This window comes from Tenrec ecaudatus, chromosome 1 (assembly GCF_050624435.1).
Source record: "Tenrec ecaudatus isolate mTenEca1 chromosome 1, mTenEca1.hap1, whole genome shotgun sequence".
NCBI classification, from domain to species: domain Eukaryota; kingdom Metazoa; phylum Chordata; class Mammalia; order Afrosoricida; family Tenrecidae; genus Tenrec; species Tenrec ecaudatus.
In genome coordinates, this window is record NC_134530.1 from 249,291,585 (window position 1) to 249,307,837 (window position 16,253).

General features: G+C 46.2%; 1 protein-coding gene across 1 annotated transcript in view; it reads right to left on the reverse strand.

Annotated features, from left to right (window-relative positions):
• PARP1 (poly(ADP-ribose) polymerase 1) overlaps nt 1–9,486 on the reverse strand; it is a 57,711-nt gene extending 48,225 nt beyond the window's left edge. The window contains exons 1-2 of the mRNA XM_075531056.1: nt 9,231–9,486; nt 3,181–3,346 (exon numbers count right to left, since the gene is read on the reverse strand). Coding sequence (XP_075387171.1) covers nt 3,181–3,346; nt 9,231–9,350 — 286 coding nt within the window. The 5' untranslated portion in view covers nt 9,351–9,486. The remainder of the gene's footprint in view (nt 1–3,180; nt 3,347–9,230) is intronic.
• Between the last annotated feature and the right edge of the window lie 6,767 nt (nt 9,487–16,253).

Below are 16,253 nucleotides of genomic sequence, written 5' to 3' on the forward strand. Positions count from 1 at the left end.
TGATCAAGAAAGTTAAAGGGAAAACATCAAGCTGGAAAAAATACTTGCAAAATATATGAGAGAGAATTTGTATCTTTCATGACTCATGGACAAATGACAATCTCTCCAACCCCTCAAAATAAAAGTAAATCCACGACACTATGAAGTGAAACTTATAATCCTCATCCATGAAACTCCAATAGAGGGGCCTGCACAGTTGGTCATTCCTCAGGGTATAAAGCGATCCATTTTCAGAAGCAGACCAGAGAATCCCCTGACCAGCAAAAAGGAAGCAGGGGTGTAGCGCTAGCGGCAGTGACTGCATTGATGGTTTCTGGGGGGGGGGGGGGGGGGGAAGAGGTATGGCAGGGGAGGTTGGGGGCAGATGAAGAGCTGAGAATAATGAGTATAGGAAAGAAGTGAATGTTCTAAAACTGATTGTGGAGACGAATGTACTACTCTTACTGATATGGCTGAACTACTGAATTGACTGAAATGTGCTCAAAAAAGAAGAGGAAGAAGCAGGAGAGAAGCATGTCTGAGAAAGCTTCTTTATCAACGCTAAAGGAGTTTGGTAAACACTGGCCTGAAAGGGTGAGGAAGGGCTGGATCTGTAACATGCTGTAACCTGGTAGGTTCCCTATGAAATCTTCCTATTGTGGGCACTCTGCCTGGGAGCGTGCGTGGCCACTGCAATGCATTACTGAGCCTAGGAGAGCAGCAGAGAGCTGTGGAAACGCTGGTTGGGGTCAGGCTCAGGTCACGAAGGCTGGACAGTGAAGGCCTGTCTGACTTTTGCCTGAGCGGGATCATCCTCAGAGACAAGGAATTGAATTATCTTCCTTTTTCTAGCAGGAAGAGGTCAGATGTGGCTTCTACACCACTTCTTTGGACACAGACAACAATCAAAGTAGCACAAATGGCAAATGAACGCTACAAAATGTCCCACTGACCAGGAGCTTAGAGATGGAGTGGCACTAGAAGTGTAGACATATTAAAGATAGCTAGACTACGTGCAACTAATGCAACCTTTCTGGAAAGCAAGCGCACGAACACACACACACACACACACACACACACGCCCCCGACTCCCTTGCTCTCATTCCAGTGGCTCATTTCTCAGAAACCAATCACCAAGCTTCCCCCCGACTGCTCAAGGGAGCCCTGGACACACAGACAGAAGGCTTGTAAGCCATGCATTTCTTTAAGCAGAAGTCCCATTCTGCGGAGCCGCACAGTAACTGAGCAGATGTCCAAGAAGCCTGCAGCAGCTCTATGTGCGTAACAGAGCCCAGAGGCTAAAAGCCTGGTACAACGGGCCAGGTAGCCTTGAGTCTGCAGCTGGCTCAGCATTTGCCACCAGAATAGCCATGGGCTAGCTGGGTCCATCAGCCCCGTGCCCCAGACTCTTCATGCATTCAAACGGATAGAGGGCTGTTAGGAGAGTTCAATGGCATTAATGTGTGTCACGTATTTAGAATAGCGCACAGAATTTTAGCAACTATCGCCAACTTATGATAGGGTTCCATTCTGACGACTGTTTTATTTTTTAGTGTTTACATCACATCCTACCATATGTAAATCACAATACTGAACATCTGAGGATGACCAAACACCACCCCTGCTCCCCACAAGAAAACAAGAGTCCATCAAGCTCACTGCCATGGAGTGCTGCTGACTCGCTGCCCTGTGAATACATGAGACGGTCTCTCCTTACAGGAGTAGAAAGTCCTGATTCTCACAAGGACTGACTACTGCTTTTGAACTGCTGACCTTGCAGTTAGCAGCCTAACCTGTAACCACTCTGCCACCAATGACAGCATCAGCAAACTGTGCTGCGACAGTGTACACAGCGCCCACTACTGACAGTAAAATGTTAAAAACAACCACCAGAGGGCTTCAGTGTGGTTCATGGTAACTCAAACAAAACTTAAGATGAGGAATACCTGTATACAGTTATAAAAGAATCTGCAACTTCCACCTCCGCTGCTGAACTTTCAGCAAAGTAACAGATGGGTCTCTATGGGGAAGAGTAACACTAGTGAGGTACTCATACCTTATAGTAAGTCACCTCACCTCTTGAGATCAAAAGGGCAGCCTGTGCCCAAGGGCCAAGTTAAGGAAGAAGAAAGAATTGGAAAAGGAAAGAGGGAGGAATGGGATAAGCAATGGTAAGCTGAAGGGACCGCAGTGCATGAAATGAAACAAATGTGTATAAATTGTTGAATGGAAAACTGAAAGTCTGCTCTGTAAACCTCCCACCCAGTTCATAATAAAAAGTAAAAACAAAAAATCTAAAACCCTTAATATGAACAAATATCATTAAATGTAAAAAGTATAATATGTAGGTTAAGATTTCATTTTAACAGGAAATGAAAAAGCACAGTGAACACGACATATATGTGAATCAACTGTACCGACAACAATCATATTAAGGAGACAGCATACAATACTAGTAATTATCTCAGGGGTACAGGATGTGGGTGACTAAAACTCTGTATATTTGAAAAAATACTGTGCTAGGATCTTACCAAAAAAATCTCTGGACTATCGACAATCAGTGGTTAGCATTTTAACTTTATGGCATAAGGTGATTCCACTAGAGAGAGCTTACAAAATTAAAATTTACTGTACCAGCATATGTTACAACTACTAGTTCCCTAAACCCACAATCTCCGCTAGACTGAATGCAGAGGGGAAAAAGGCCTTAGAACAAAACAATTTTACCACACCTCTCCTCTGTAAAAACCAACACACTTACCTGCTAGACTTTTCTTGGCAAATATATTCTTATTTTAAATTCACCATGTTACTGGTTTCACAATCTCCAGTCAACCAGAAGGAGTTGGAGGCAAATGTATCAACAGCTGTACGAGCAGGCAAATAGAGCACACCACTTAGCATGGGTACAAATGGTGGCTACGCCGTACAATGGCAATGTTCCCACTGGCACTCATGTGGACATTACCACCAGTTTGGGAAAGTAGAGAAATGATCAGGCAACTTTAGAAGATTCCCTTAAAATGTGATGAAAAACCACCAACTTTCCAAAATGCAAAGGCGCCTGGGAAAATATATGGCAATATAGGATCACAGCTCATATATAAGACAGAGGACTTTTCCCTCTTTCATTGTTCAGGAAAGGTCTCCTGGGAGCTTTGGGGAACGGGGAACCCCGCTGCTGGCCTGGCTTGCATATACCTGTCACCCCTCCAGCCTCCGCAGTCTTCTTAACTTTCTGCTGGTCATCCCAGCGCAGCTCTGAGAAGCCGTCCACCTCGACATCAGGGTGCAGGAGGCAATGGCCGACCTTCCAGAAGCAGGAGAAATGGTACCAGTGTGGGACTTTGCCATCAAACATGGGTGACTGGAAGGAAGCAGATCAGAGAGGTAAATGGCACACGGACTCGAACTCCAGGCTTCTCGACCCTCTGTATCATCCCCAGCCCTCGGCAACCAGTGGCCCAAGTCAATCCTTATTTCATCTGTAAGATGAGAAGCACCTGGCACACCTCCGCAGCCACAGGAAAGGCTGCAGGTGGGTGGGAAACTGCACCCTGGTCCTCGCGCCTGCTCTACGCCCTCCTAGACAGCAGACAACGCACCCTGCTGTTCCTGACCCCACCCTCAGGACGTGAAACCCCTAGGAAATAGAACAGGGCTCTGGTCACGAACCCGTCAGCCACACACAGCAACATTCCATTAACAAGACTCACCACATCTTATGTAGTGAAACGTACATAAGATTCCCAAACCACATCAAGATCCCGCTGCGGCTGACAGGGAAAGCCAGAGAGCAGGTCCCGTCAGGCCTGGACTCAAAGGGCCTCTGTGGGCCAGAGGGCTCTTTCAGTGCCGCTGCAGTAAGAAATGAGGAGCAAGTGACTGGCGATGAGCAAGGCTGGGGAAACGTGTCAAGCTCACAGGAGCCACACTGATGTGGGTGGAATGGACTTTCCCGAAGGGAGAATGAAAGTGAACGGTGCCGGGAAGAAGGCCAGAGAGGAGGGACAACAGCCAGGCGCGATCTGCTTACTCACGGGCTTCAGTGAGCTCGCCTCCCAGGTGCGGGAACCGGAAGCTCCCAGACAGTAACAGGCTAGCGACGGCATCTCCGGGGAGCCTGTGGTTTCGTGGTTACATACTGGGGTGCTAACTGTAAGGCCAGCAGCTCAAGCCCACCGGCTGCTCCGAGGGGGAGAGGTGGCTTCCTGCTCCTGATAAGACTGACTGTCTCAGAAACCCAAGGGCAGTTCTACTCTGCCCGACAGCTCTCCCAGGTTTTTACTTTGGTACTCCTTTCAAGCCCCGGCAACTTCGCAACCAGTCTGGGGGCGTGAGGGGGTGGTGGTGAGAGTCACCCCTCACAGATGGAAAGAGCTGGGATGGACAATTGTACATCAGTCATCCAGGCCGCATTTCACTCTGACAACACAGTTCTCTCTTTCCGCTCTGTTGCCTAGCAGGAAGAACAACTCCACAGCCTACTTAAAATACACAAGCTGCTCTAACGGCAGGGGGCCCCACCCCAAACATCTGCTTTTCTAGAACATCAGAACTAAATGCTGTGCATACATAACCAAGTATTAAAATTGTATAAATATGATGCAGAACTTGATGGAGTTGTTTGGGGTGAGGGAGATGTTCTGGGGGAGGGGAGATGACAAGGTAACTGTAAGGCTTATTTGAGTCTGCGGAGCCGAGTTCCTCTGTGTTTGCACCAAGAAAGTTCTGCCCCAAGGCTGAGCCTGTAAAAGTTCTGCATAAACAGGAAGGAATGTGTCTTCGTAACAAGGGGATCACCAAGGTCTGGTTCCCAATACTTTGGTGTATCAGTGCTGTCTCCCCAAACTATGGGCGCAGTGCTGGGCATCCTAGGTGCTGCCCAAATACAGGCTGTAGAGAGGACAAATCAAGAGTGCCGTGGTTTGAGTCCACCCAGAGGTGCCTAGGAAGAAAGGCCTGGTGAGCTACTTCTGAAAGAGCAGCCACTGAAAAACCAAGACTAAAGAGAGCACACAGGTCACCAAAGACTCTAAAGACTAAAAGTTGGAGGTATCATTCCCTGGGGCAGCCAAAGGGACCGCCTGGAGCCGTGACAGCTAAGGTATCTGGGGGTTTTGAGACTTAAGGAGAACAATCCTCCTATACAAATGTAAAAAGAGTACTCAGCTCTGGGAAGAATGGCTTCTTTCTTTAGGGCCTCAGTCTGCAGTCAGTGAGAGGACCAGCTTTCCACATGAATGAAAACCCCAACTCACCCCCAATGACAGTGACCTAAAACCCAGGGGATTTCCTTTTACTACCAAGTGTGCTCAGAAGATTAAAATTTTGGCTTAGAGTGATTCACACAGCCTTCCTTTAGGACACACTATCCCAGAGTCCCCAGGCAAAGTGAAACTGCCCTTTCCCAGCTGGACTTGGTTCTAACCCTGGTGGTGCCGTGGTCAAGTGGTTGGCTTTTCTTCATCAGAAAGCTCAAAAACCAAACTCCCTGCCACCAAGTCGCTGTCAATTCATAGCGATGGGGTACAAGTGCCTCGTGGGGTCCTGCGACTGACTCTCCAGGAGTAGAAAGCCCTGTCTTTCTCCCGCACAGCAGCTGGTGGTTTCCAACTGACCTTGTGGCTAACAGCCCAACGTGGAACCTCATCACTAGGGCTCCATAACCAGAAAGCTGGGTGGTTTGAATCCAACAGGTACCCTAAGAGGGAAAACGAGGCAGTCTGCTCCACACCGACTAAGCCAATTCTCACTCAGACACAGCAGAACTGCCCCAGTGGATTTCTGAGACTATAAATCTTCAAGGGAGTAGAAAGTCTCTTTCTCCCATGGAGAGGTTAGTGGTTTTGAACTGCAGACTCTGGTTTGCAACCCAGTGCATAACCCACTCCGTCACCAAGGCTCCACAATGATTATTAGCCTCGGAAACCCCGTGGGGGCAATTCTACTGTCCTTACAGGGTCACTGAGCCAGGACTGACTCAGTGGCAATGGGTTCCTAACAGAACAAGGGCCCCGCTGGCCCCAGAGGAGCCTGAGGACATCCCTTTCACAGAAAGTCTTAAAATGCATATTGAAATGCACTTGTAGTAAAAGTTAATAAAAATGTTTAGAAAATAAATGTGGGGCAACTAACCAATGCTTTAAATAGGGTTATATGCTTTGAAGCACTAAATAACAATTTAATTTGTATCTGATTTAAAAACCAGATACAAATTGGAGTAGAAGTGAGTATAAATGGTAATTTGAAAAACCAACATCTGTAAAGAAATCAACATACCTCTGTTACTGTAGGGGCTAGGTACTGCTAATATGATTTTGCTTTGCTGAATTTCTAGACTCCAGGTTAACAACCCCCTGCCCACCCCCAACCCAGTCCTTGCACCAGGAGAGGGAACTTCATCCCAGTAAATTCCAACGCACAATGGCCCTACAAGGGTAAGCCTTGGGCTGCTAACTGCAATGTCTAGTTTGAATCCACCAGGCTCCTTGGGAGAACGATGAGGCTGCCTGCTCCTGTAAAGATATACAGCCCGCCCCCCAACCCCCAGCTGTGGAGCAGCTGCACTCTACCCTGTCCTGTTGCTAGAGTCAGATGAATGGTAGTGGGTGGGAATCGTCCCAGCCTGCTTCTGGAGGCGCAGCTGGTGGATCCCAACTACCACTTAACCACGGTGTCACCATGGTGCCGCATGAGAGCAGGTTCAGCTTATAGAAGGGGTAAAGCTCAAAGTCCCCCTTGCTACTGTGGCTAGCCACATTGGAGCCAGCTCCAACTTATGGCAGCCACAGCAGCACTGTCTGGACCGAAGCTGTGGCTCTCACAATGGCTCCTCCGTGTGATACACAACATTCCCTGGCTAACTTTCAGAATAAGACCACCAGGCTCTTCTTTTTTGTCTTACTTTGGAAGCTCCGCTGGAACCTGGGGACCATGAGTAGCCCCGGTGATATGTGAAATACCAGTGATATAATCAATACGGTTGCAACATACAATCTGTGGGAGCTGCTAATGCGGGGCACTGACTGACCTGGAATAGAACTTGGGAATCCCTCATGGCAGCTAAGGACTCTACCAGGGAACTAACAATGCCCCATTCAAAGTCCCTTAGTGGGAGGGAGATAGGGCTCCTCAAATGTCCACTTTTTTATCTTCATTTTCCAGAGTCCTCTATTTTGCAAATAACGACTCCTACTCAAGCCCCACATTTCAGTGGATCTGTTGGCCTCCTCTCCTGGGCACACAGCTCCATCAGGGGAGGCACCTGGGCAGCAGTGTTTGCTTACCTGACATCTTCCCTAATGGGACCCTGCCAGGTTCGGACTGTATCTTTCTGTCCTTTGCACCTAAAACGTGCCTGGAAATTAATAGGTGCTCAAGGACTAAGCACATGTGCTAGGTATTAAGCAAGGCAGGTCCTGACGATGGCAAGTTAACAGCCTCAGTACCGGCCACATCATGAAATGAGGAGCCTAAGTACCAAAGTATGTGATATCTCCCTCAGCTACTGCCAGTGAGTTCACTCTGGTTCATTCTGAGTCACAGCGGGCTGTGGGGCAGAGCAGCGGACTGTCCCTCAGGGTTTCCCAGGTTGTCATCCATCCGTACAGAAGCAGACTTTCGCATCGTTCTCCAGTGGTGTAGCTGGGGCATTCAAACCACCAGTCTCCCAGCTACCACCCAACCATGGGGGCACTAGGTTTCTCCTCTACCACTCCCGACAATCAAAAAGGCAGCGTGAGTTATCTTGGCCCTGCGCACTAAGTCGAGGGAAGAGATGCGGGGCAGGTGAGAAGCAGAATTGCATTAGCAAATGGGAAGGTGGAGCAGGCAGGAAATCCTGAGGCTTTAGTTGGGACCTTGGGAGAAATGTGGAACTGGAGCTTTCTATTTCCGTAGAGTCTTACAGTCTTGGAAATTCAAAGAGATAGTTCTACCCTGTCTCATCCGGTCACTATGAGTTGACACCAACCCCACAACAGTGAGTTTGGTTTTGGCTGGGACCTTAAGGCACACCACTCCACCACACAATGCACTCTAATACCCCTAGGGCAGAGGGGGACCCTCAACTGGTCGGTAAACCAGAAGTTCAAGCCCCAGAGCCAATCTACTCATAACAGATGGATGTACATTTACCAAGGGAACATCTGTGGACCTGGGAAATTCGGGGGGAAGTTATTTTAAAAACATAAATTAGGCCCAAAGTGAGCTCACTGTACAGATACATTACCAGCGTGCATAGCTTTGCATGTAATTAAGTAAAAAATGAGGGTGAGCAGGCAGTGAAATGAGAGCCAAAAATAGGTTAAAATAAAACACCTCATTCAAGGCAGAAGCCACAGTCAATGTAGGGCAAAAAAAAAAATCTTCTAACAAAGTAGGAAAAATCAGGCCAGCTTCCTGTCTGAAAACATTGTCTCCCTGTCTGCTTCTGTGGAAGAGTCAAGTCTGTAAGGGGAATGAAGAGCGCCCAGGGACTCACAAAGCCCTTAGTGCAGTGAAACAGTTCTGTGTGACACTCCAATAACGGCGGCCACATGACATTATGCGTTTGTCAAAATCCACAAAAAGGTCTAACAAAAACAACGAGCTCTAAATGTAAACTCTGGGCTGTAAGTAATAATAGTTTATCAACATTGGCTCATCAACTGCAATATATGTACCACATTTTTGCAACATGGTCATAGGGAAAACTGGGCAGGGGAGGGCATGGAGCCAGTCTCCAATTTTTCTGAAAACCTGAAATGGCTAATGCAGTGTATTGAAAAAGAAAAAAAAAATCAGACCAGCGTCCAAAGACCATGCACTTTAGTTCCACCCCTCTAACGGGAATGGCGAAAAAAATAAAACCTAAAACAGGAACTCTTTCACCCACAAACAAGGACTGAATCAATACCCTCATTTCAAAAAGCAAGAGACACCCCCAGCTCCAGCGTTCCTGATTTTTTGGCTGCAAGATCAACCAAACCGTCCGGGAAAGTGCCCAGGGAGGCCGCACGGGACGAAGCAGGGAGCAGCTGTCCCCACAGGCCCCAGAACACGGCTCGGCAGCCTGGGCCCAGCCCCTCCTCCGGGCAAGCCCTCCCCCCTCAGCCCTCCCGCAGGCCTGCTCGTCCAGGGCTGCAAGACCGGGGCAACGGGAAGGAGCCCTCGGGGGAGGGGGCGCGCTCGGCACACGCCCCGACTCTGCACAAAGCGGCCCGCGACCCACGCCCAGGCTCGGAGCCTCCCGGCCCGTCCGCCCGCACCTGCACCATGATAGCCATCCGGAGCGAGTCCTTGGGGATGTTCTCCTTGCATTTTTTGCAAGAGGCGCGGCCGCTTTTGGCGTACTCGGCCCGGTAAAGCTTGTCCGAGGAGTCCGCCATCGCCTCCTCGTGCCGCTACCGCTCTCGGGGGCTCACTACTGCGGCCGGATGCCGCCGCCTCGCCGGCCCGCGCGCCGCCCGCGCTCCGCAATCGCCCCTGCGCCTTACGCCGCCGCCGCCGCCGCCAACCACGCCGCGCGCCGACCACCCGGCGCTCCCCGATAGATTGCTGATGCCTGGCCGCGGGAACGTCCCCCGCGCCTGCGCCCAGGGGGCGGGGCCGGGGGCACGCAGGCGCCCTCCGCTGGGCGCGGGACGAGGCGCCTGCTCCCGCCTGCAGCGCTGTTTCCCGCAGCGGATTTTCGGTTGCCTGAGGGGTCAGTCGCTGGTGGTCTTCATTGCAGTACCACTCGCCTCCCCGTCAACTATTTGGCTTTCCAGGAAAGGTTACTTGCTCCCGCTACTCTCAATTCTACGCCCTGCCTCTTTTATTTAGGGTTAGGGTTAAGGGTCTATCTAGGTTTAGGGCTAGGAATAGATCTAGGGTTGATTGTAGTTGGGCTTCCTCCTCCCCACTCTCATGACCCCAATTCTGCCTTACAAATCCGGCTAGACCAGAGCATGTACAAGGGTCCAGATAAGAGCTGGAAACACGGAATCCAGGACAGATAAACCCCTCAGGACCAATAATGAGAATAGAGATACCAGGATGGTAAGGGGAAGGTGGGGAAAGAAAGGGGGAACCCATCACAATGATCTACATATAACCCCCGCCCTGGGGGACAAACGACAGAAAAGTGGGTGCAGGGAGACATTGGTCAGTGTAAGACATGAAAAAATAACTCATAAATTATCAAGCGTTCATGGGGGAGGGTGGAAGAGGGAGGGGAAAATGAGCTGATATCAAGTGCTCAAGTAGAAAGCAAATGTTTTGACAATGATGACGTCAACAAATGGACAAATGTGCTTGGCACGATGGATGGATGGATGGATTGTGATAAAAGCTGTATGAACCCCCAATAAAATGATTGAAAACAATTATGGTTGCAGTTCTAGGGTAAAGTTTAGAGATAGAGTTTACATCTGGGTATGTTTTAGGATTAGAGTCATGTGGTTAGCTCTAGGGAAAAGTTAAGGAAAACATGTTTGGGATAGGGTTAGTCCTGAGGTTAGGATTAGATCAGAACCAATAGCAATATCAACAAAATTACACTGGGGTTGTCTATTCTGATTCATAGTTTAGGGCTAGAGTTATGGGTATGGTTAGGCTTAGAATTAGCTTTAGGTGTAGAATAGGGAGGGTTTAAGGTCAGGGTTCAAGTGGTAGTATTAAAATTAGATGTAAGGTTAGACTTAGCATTAGAGTTTGAATTCAGGGTAGGGTTAGGATTAGAAGTGAGGCTAGTGCTCAGGCTATGGTTATGTTAGGTCTAGGATTGGGGTTGGAGGTAAAATTAGGGCTAGTCACATGGAGGAAGCACACCAATCTCTGTGATCATGAGGTGTCAATGAGATCAAGTATCAACTATCAAAAGATCCCAAACAAACAATTATATCAGTATGAGTGATGATGGTTGGAGTGGAGACCCAAAGCCCACCTGTAGACAATTGGACATCCCCCCCACAGAAGGGTTACAAAGCAGGGACAATTCAACCAGGGTGCAGTATAGCACTGACAAAACACACATCATTCCTCTAGTTCTTGAATGCTTCCTCCCCCCTCTCCCACTACTACCATGACCCAGTTCTACCGTACAAATCAGGCTAGACCGGAGTACACACATTGGTACAGTTAAGAGCTCTGGACACATGGAATTCAGGACAGATAAAAACCCTCAGGAACAGTAGTGGGAATAGTGAAACCATATGGGCAGGGGAATGGTGAGGGGTGGGGTGGGGTGGGGGAGGAGAACCAATCACAAGGTTGGATATGTAGCCCACCCCCAAGGGGGATGAATAATAGAAATGTCAGTGAAGGGAGACAATGGACAGTGTAAGACACTAACAATAAAGATTCACGAGGGTGGGAAGGTGGGTCAGGGAGGGGAAAAAAGAGAAGGGAGAGGATACCAAGGGCTCAAGTAGAAAGAAAATGTTTTGGAAATGTTGATGGCAACATATGTACAAGGGTGCTTAATACAATTGAATGATGGGTTGTCTTAAGATTTGTAAGAGCCCCCAATAAAATGTAAGATAATTAGAGCCAGTGTAGCATTTGAGTTACTATTCTAATTTAGATTTAGGCAGAGAATAGGCCTTGGGCTACACATGGATTTAGATTTACCATATATACTCATGTATAAACTGAGTTTTTCAGCACAAAAGGTGTGCTGAAAAACTGGGGTTTGGCTTATACACTGGTCAGTGGTACCCAGCGAGGTGTAACATCTTGCTGGCTTCCCCCTCACCCCCCAAGTAACAGGATGAGCTCCCGGGTGATTGCTCTTTCTCCTCTGTTCATTCAAAGCCCCGCTGACACTGCAGGGCTTTGAATGTTTGTTTACTCACATCTAACCAATCAGAGCCGTCCTATGTTGTGTATCTTTGAATAAGCCTTTTAAAGATCGTGTGCGAAGGATGTGCCGTGAATGGATGTCATCTGGTCAAGCCTGACTAACAAAAGGAGGAAATCTTAATAGCAAAGTGGGTTCAAGATGCATGGGAAGACATTCCAGAAGACATGGTGCGACGTGCCTTCCAGAAATGTAGTATTAGTAATGCTATGGATGGCAGTGAAGACTGCGCTTTGTATGAAAATGACAGCAGTGATGGTGATGACGGTGATCTCAGTGAGGACAGCGTCTGATGACCTAACACCAGCTGAAGTTCTGCATTGGGATACAGAAGATGATGAGGAATCCAGTTTTGAAGGATTTGAACTGTTTACATTTTAGCTTGGTTGCTGATTGAGCTCAGGGAATAGTACTCTTAAGGTATCATTGTTGATACCTTATTGTTTTTGTTGAACCTATTTTCCACTTACTGTGCTGGTTTACTAATGTTAAATGACTCGTCCTTTTATTTATGTTTTTTATTTAAAATAAATATTTAAATACATTACCCCACTGATGTCTCAATTTTTAGTACTTTTATTTTCATTTGTTTGGATTATTGAAACTCACCAATAGCTTCTGCATTTTCCACCCTAGGCTTATACTCGAGTCAATCAGTTTTTTTGGTTTCCCAGGTAATAATTAGGTACCTCAGCTTATACTCGGGTTGGCTTATAATCAAGTATATACAGTAATTATTGGATTAGAATTACAGCTAGAGTTAGGGTTAGACCTAAGGCTAAAATTAGAGCTAGGGTTGTTGCTAGGGGCCATGGAATTGTCATTTTATGTACAACAGAATGAAGCAGGGTACGATAGTTTATTGATCTGCACTATCTTCACAGTTGTTAGGTTTGAGCCTATTGCTGCAGCCACTGTGTCAGTTCATCTTGTACAGGGTCTACCTCTTTTTTCCTAACTCTAGTTTACTCAAACCAAACAAACCAAACCAAACTCGCTGCCATCCAATCACTGCTGCCTCATAGCGACTCCACTGTGGGCTTTTGAGCCTGTAAGTGTTTACAGGAGGAGAAAGCCCAGTCTTTCTCCCGCAGTGCTGTGAGATGGTTTCAAAGTTCCAATCATAGAGATCACAGCCCAATGTGTATCCACTACACCCTGGGCTCCTTCTGGTTTCTCAAGTATGATTTTTTGTCTTAGGGACTGGTCTCTCCTGATAACTTGTCTGGAGTATGTGAGCCAAAGTATCACAATTTTGCTTAAGGAACATTCTGGTTGTACTTCTTCCAAGACCATTGTGCTTATTTTACTAGCAGTCCATGGTACTTTCAGTATTCTTCATGAACACCATCATTCAGATGCATTGATGCTTCTGTTTTCTTTATTGTTCAATCTTTGCATGCACACGAGGCAACAAAAAATACCAATGCTTAGTTGGACCAAGTGGCATCTTCATTCTTCAATACTTTAAAGAGGTTATGTACACCAGATTTTCCCAATGCAATAAATCACTTCATTTCTTGACTGCTGCTTCTAGGAACATTGATTGTGGATCCAAGAATAATAAATTTTTGGTAACTTCAAGCTTTTCTCTGTTTATCATGATGTTGTCTATCTGCCCAATGTTATCCATAGTTTGTTAATGCCTTTGAGCAATCCGTAAAAACACAAACATCTTTCTGGTATTCTCTTGCTTTCAGCCAAGATTCATGTGATGGCACTAGTGATAGCCCTCCTGCCACATCCTTTTCTGAATCTGGCTGGAATTTCTGGCAGTTGTCGATGTAGTGCTTGCTGCAACAGTGTGTGTATGATCTTCAGCAACATTTTATTTATTTATTTTAGACACATACAAAACAATTTACCCAACAACATAGTATACATACATGATTTTCCAGCATACACGAACATGTTCCAGAATAGATCGTATGTTAGGCCACACAACAAGCATCAATAAACTTGAACCCATACACTTTTGAGACCCCACTTGCTGCTTTCTGGACTGTATTATACCAATTGACCTTGAAGTTCTTGAGACTATGGTCCTGAGGCCCCAGGTCTAGTGATGTATTCCCTCAAAGTGTTTGGCTATGTCTCAGAAGGTTTCACATTCCCCCCCCCCCCCCCGTGTACTCTGATATATTTATATGTAGAATTAACTTCTGTCAGACCTATAGATATTCATGTGTATAATCCCATTTGCCTTCTCACACTTGTTCAGTGTGTCGATATATCTACTTGCAGATTATTGTTATTTCAGAATTGTGTATGTAATAGTATGTGTTAGTCTGGGTACTTTAGAGAAACAAATGCACAGAAACTCATGTAAAGCCACCAATAAAATGATTGAAAAAGAAAAGAAAAGAATGATGGCAACATATATACACGTATGCTTGATACAATTGATGTATGGATTGTTGTAAGAGCTGTAAGAGCCCCCAATAAAATGATCTTTAATAATAAAAAGAAATTCTTTTAAAAAGTGAGTTTTATATAAAGGTTAAGTGTGCATCAAGAAAACATCTCAATCCAGTGCTGCCCAAGCCCATAAGTCCAACTTTAACCTATTAACCCATATGTCCAACACCAGTCCATGAAGTCCTTCTCCATCTCACAAAACAGACACAATGATGCTGACTGCAGGAGGAAAGCTGAAGTCAGTGAATGTGTAAGCATCTCAGCACTGGCAGGGGTCTCCACATGGCTGCTTTAGCACCCAGGGCTGCATCGGGGTAGGTCCATGTGGCTTCTCCTTGGGGATGTCTTGCAGGAAGTGAGCCTTTTCAGCTAAAGCAGGGAACTGGCTAAGGCAGCTGCACCCTAGTCCAGCCATCAGAAAGCAAGAGACCTGAGAACTAGAAAGGCGAGGCTCATGGAGCCATTTATCAATCCACCCTTCAATTAATCCTACATGAATTTATCAGCCAGGTTGACACAATAAACTAACTAATAGTATTTACCTTTGTTACCTTTAACTCTTATGTCCCTTTGTCATTTCTCTAAATATTGATTCTCCCTGCCATTCCTGGTAACCATCAAAGAATGCTTCTGTCTATAAATTTGTACTTGTGTTTTTTTTTAAATTAATTATTTATTTATTTAACAATTTATTGGGGCTCATACAATTCTTTTCACAGTTCATACATATACATACATCAATTGTATAAAGCACATCTGTACAGTCTTTGCCCTAGTCATTTTTTTCTCTTTTCTTCTTTTACATTTTATTAGGGACTCATACAACTCTTATCACAATCCATACATATACACATCAATTGTATAAAGCCCATCCATACATTCCCTGCCCCAATCATTCTCAAGGCATTTGCTCTCCACTTAAGCCCCTTGCATCAGGTCCTCTTTTTTTTCCCCCTCCCTCCCCATTCCCCCTTCCCTCATGTGCCCTTGGTAATTTATACATCGTTATTTTGTCCTATCTTGCCCTATCCGGAGTCTCCCTTCCCCCCTTCTCTGCTGTCCCTCTCCCAGGGAAGAGGTCACATGTGGCTCCTTGTAATCAGTTCCCCCTTTCCAACCCACTCACCCTCCACTCTCCCAGCATCGTCCCTCACACCCTTGGTCCTGAAGGTATCATCCACCCTGGATTCCCTGTACCTCCAGCCCTCATATGTACCAGTGTACAGCCTCTGTCCTATCCAGCCCTGCAAGGTAGAATTCGGATCATGGTAGTTGGGGGGAGGAAGCATCCAGGATCTGGGGGAAAGCTGTGTTCTTCATCGATACTACCTCACACCCTAATTAACCCATCTCCTCTCCTAAACCCCTCTATGAGGGGATCTCCATTGGCCGACACTTGGAGACTCAGGGCCCAAGTGTCGGCCAATGTACTTGTGTTTTTATAATAGCGATCTCATATAAACTTTATTTTTTATAATTGACTATGTCAGTCAGTATAGTATTCTTCAGGTTCATCCATGTTAATAATTGTTTCTTGGATTCGCTATTGTTCTTTAACACTGGGTAGTGTTCCATTGTGTGTATATACCAAAGTTTGTTTATCCATTGCTCCAAGAATGGACACTTAGATTGCTTTCATCTTTTTTTGGCTATTGTGACTAATGCTGTGAAGAACGATGCATCATACCTTTTCCCACAGTGCTTGCACCATTTCACAGTCCGACCAGCACTGTATGAAAGTTTCTGTCTCTCCAGAATTTGTTGTATTTTCCTTTTTTTAAGTACTATGATTGCTGGGGTGAGGTAATAACTCATTTAAAAAAATTTGTATCTCTCTAATATTTAATGATTGTGAGCATTTCTTCATAGTCTTGTTGGCTGCCTGAATGTCTTCTTTGGTGCTGTGTCTGCTCATATCCTCTTCCTATGTTAAAAATTGAATTTGCTTGTCTTTTTATCATTGAAATATTGATTTTTTCTATAAATTTTAGGAACTATTCCATTGTCAGATTTTTTTGCCAAAATATTTGTT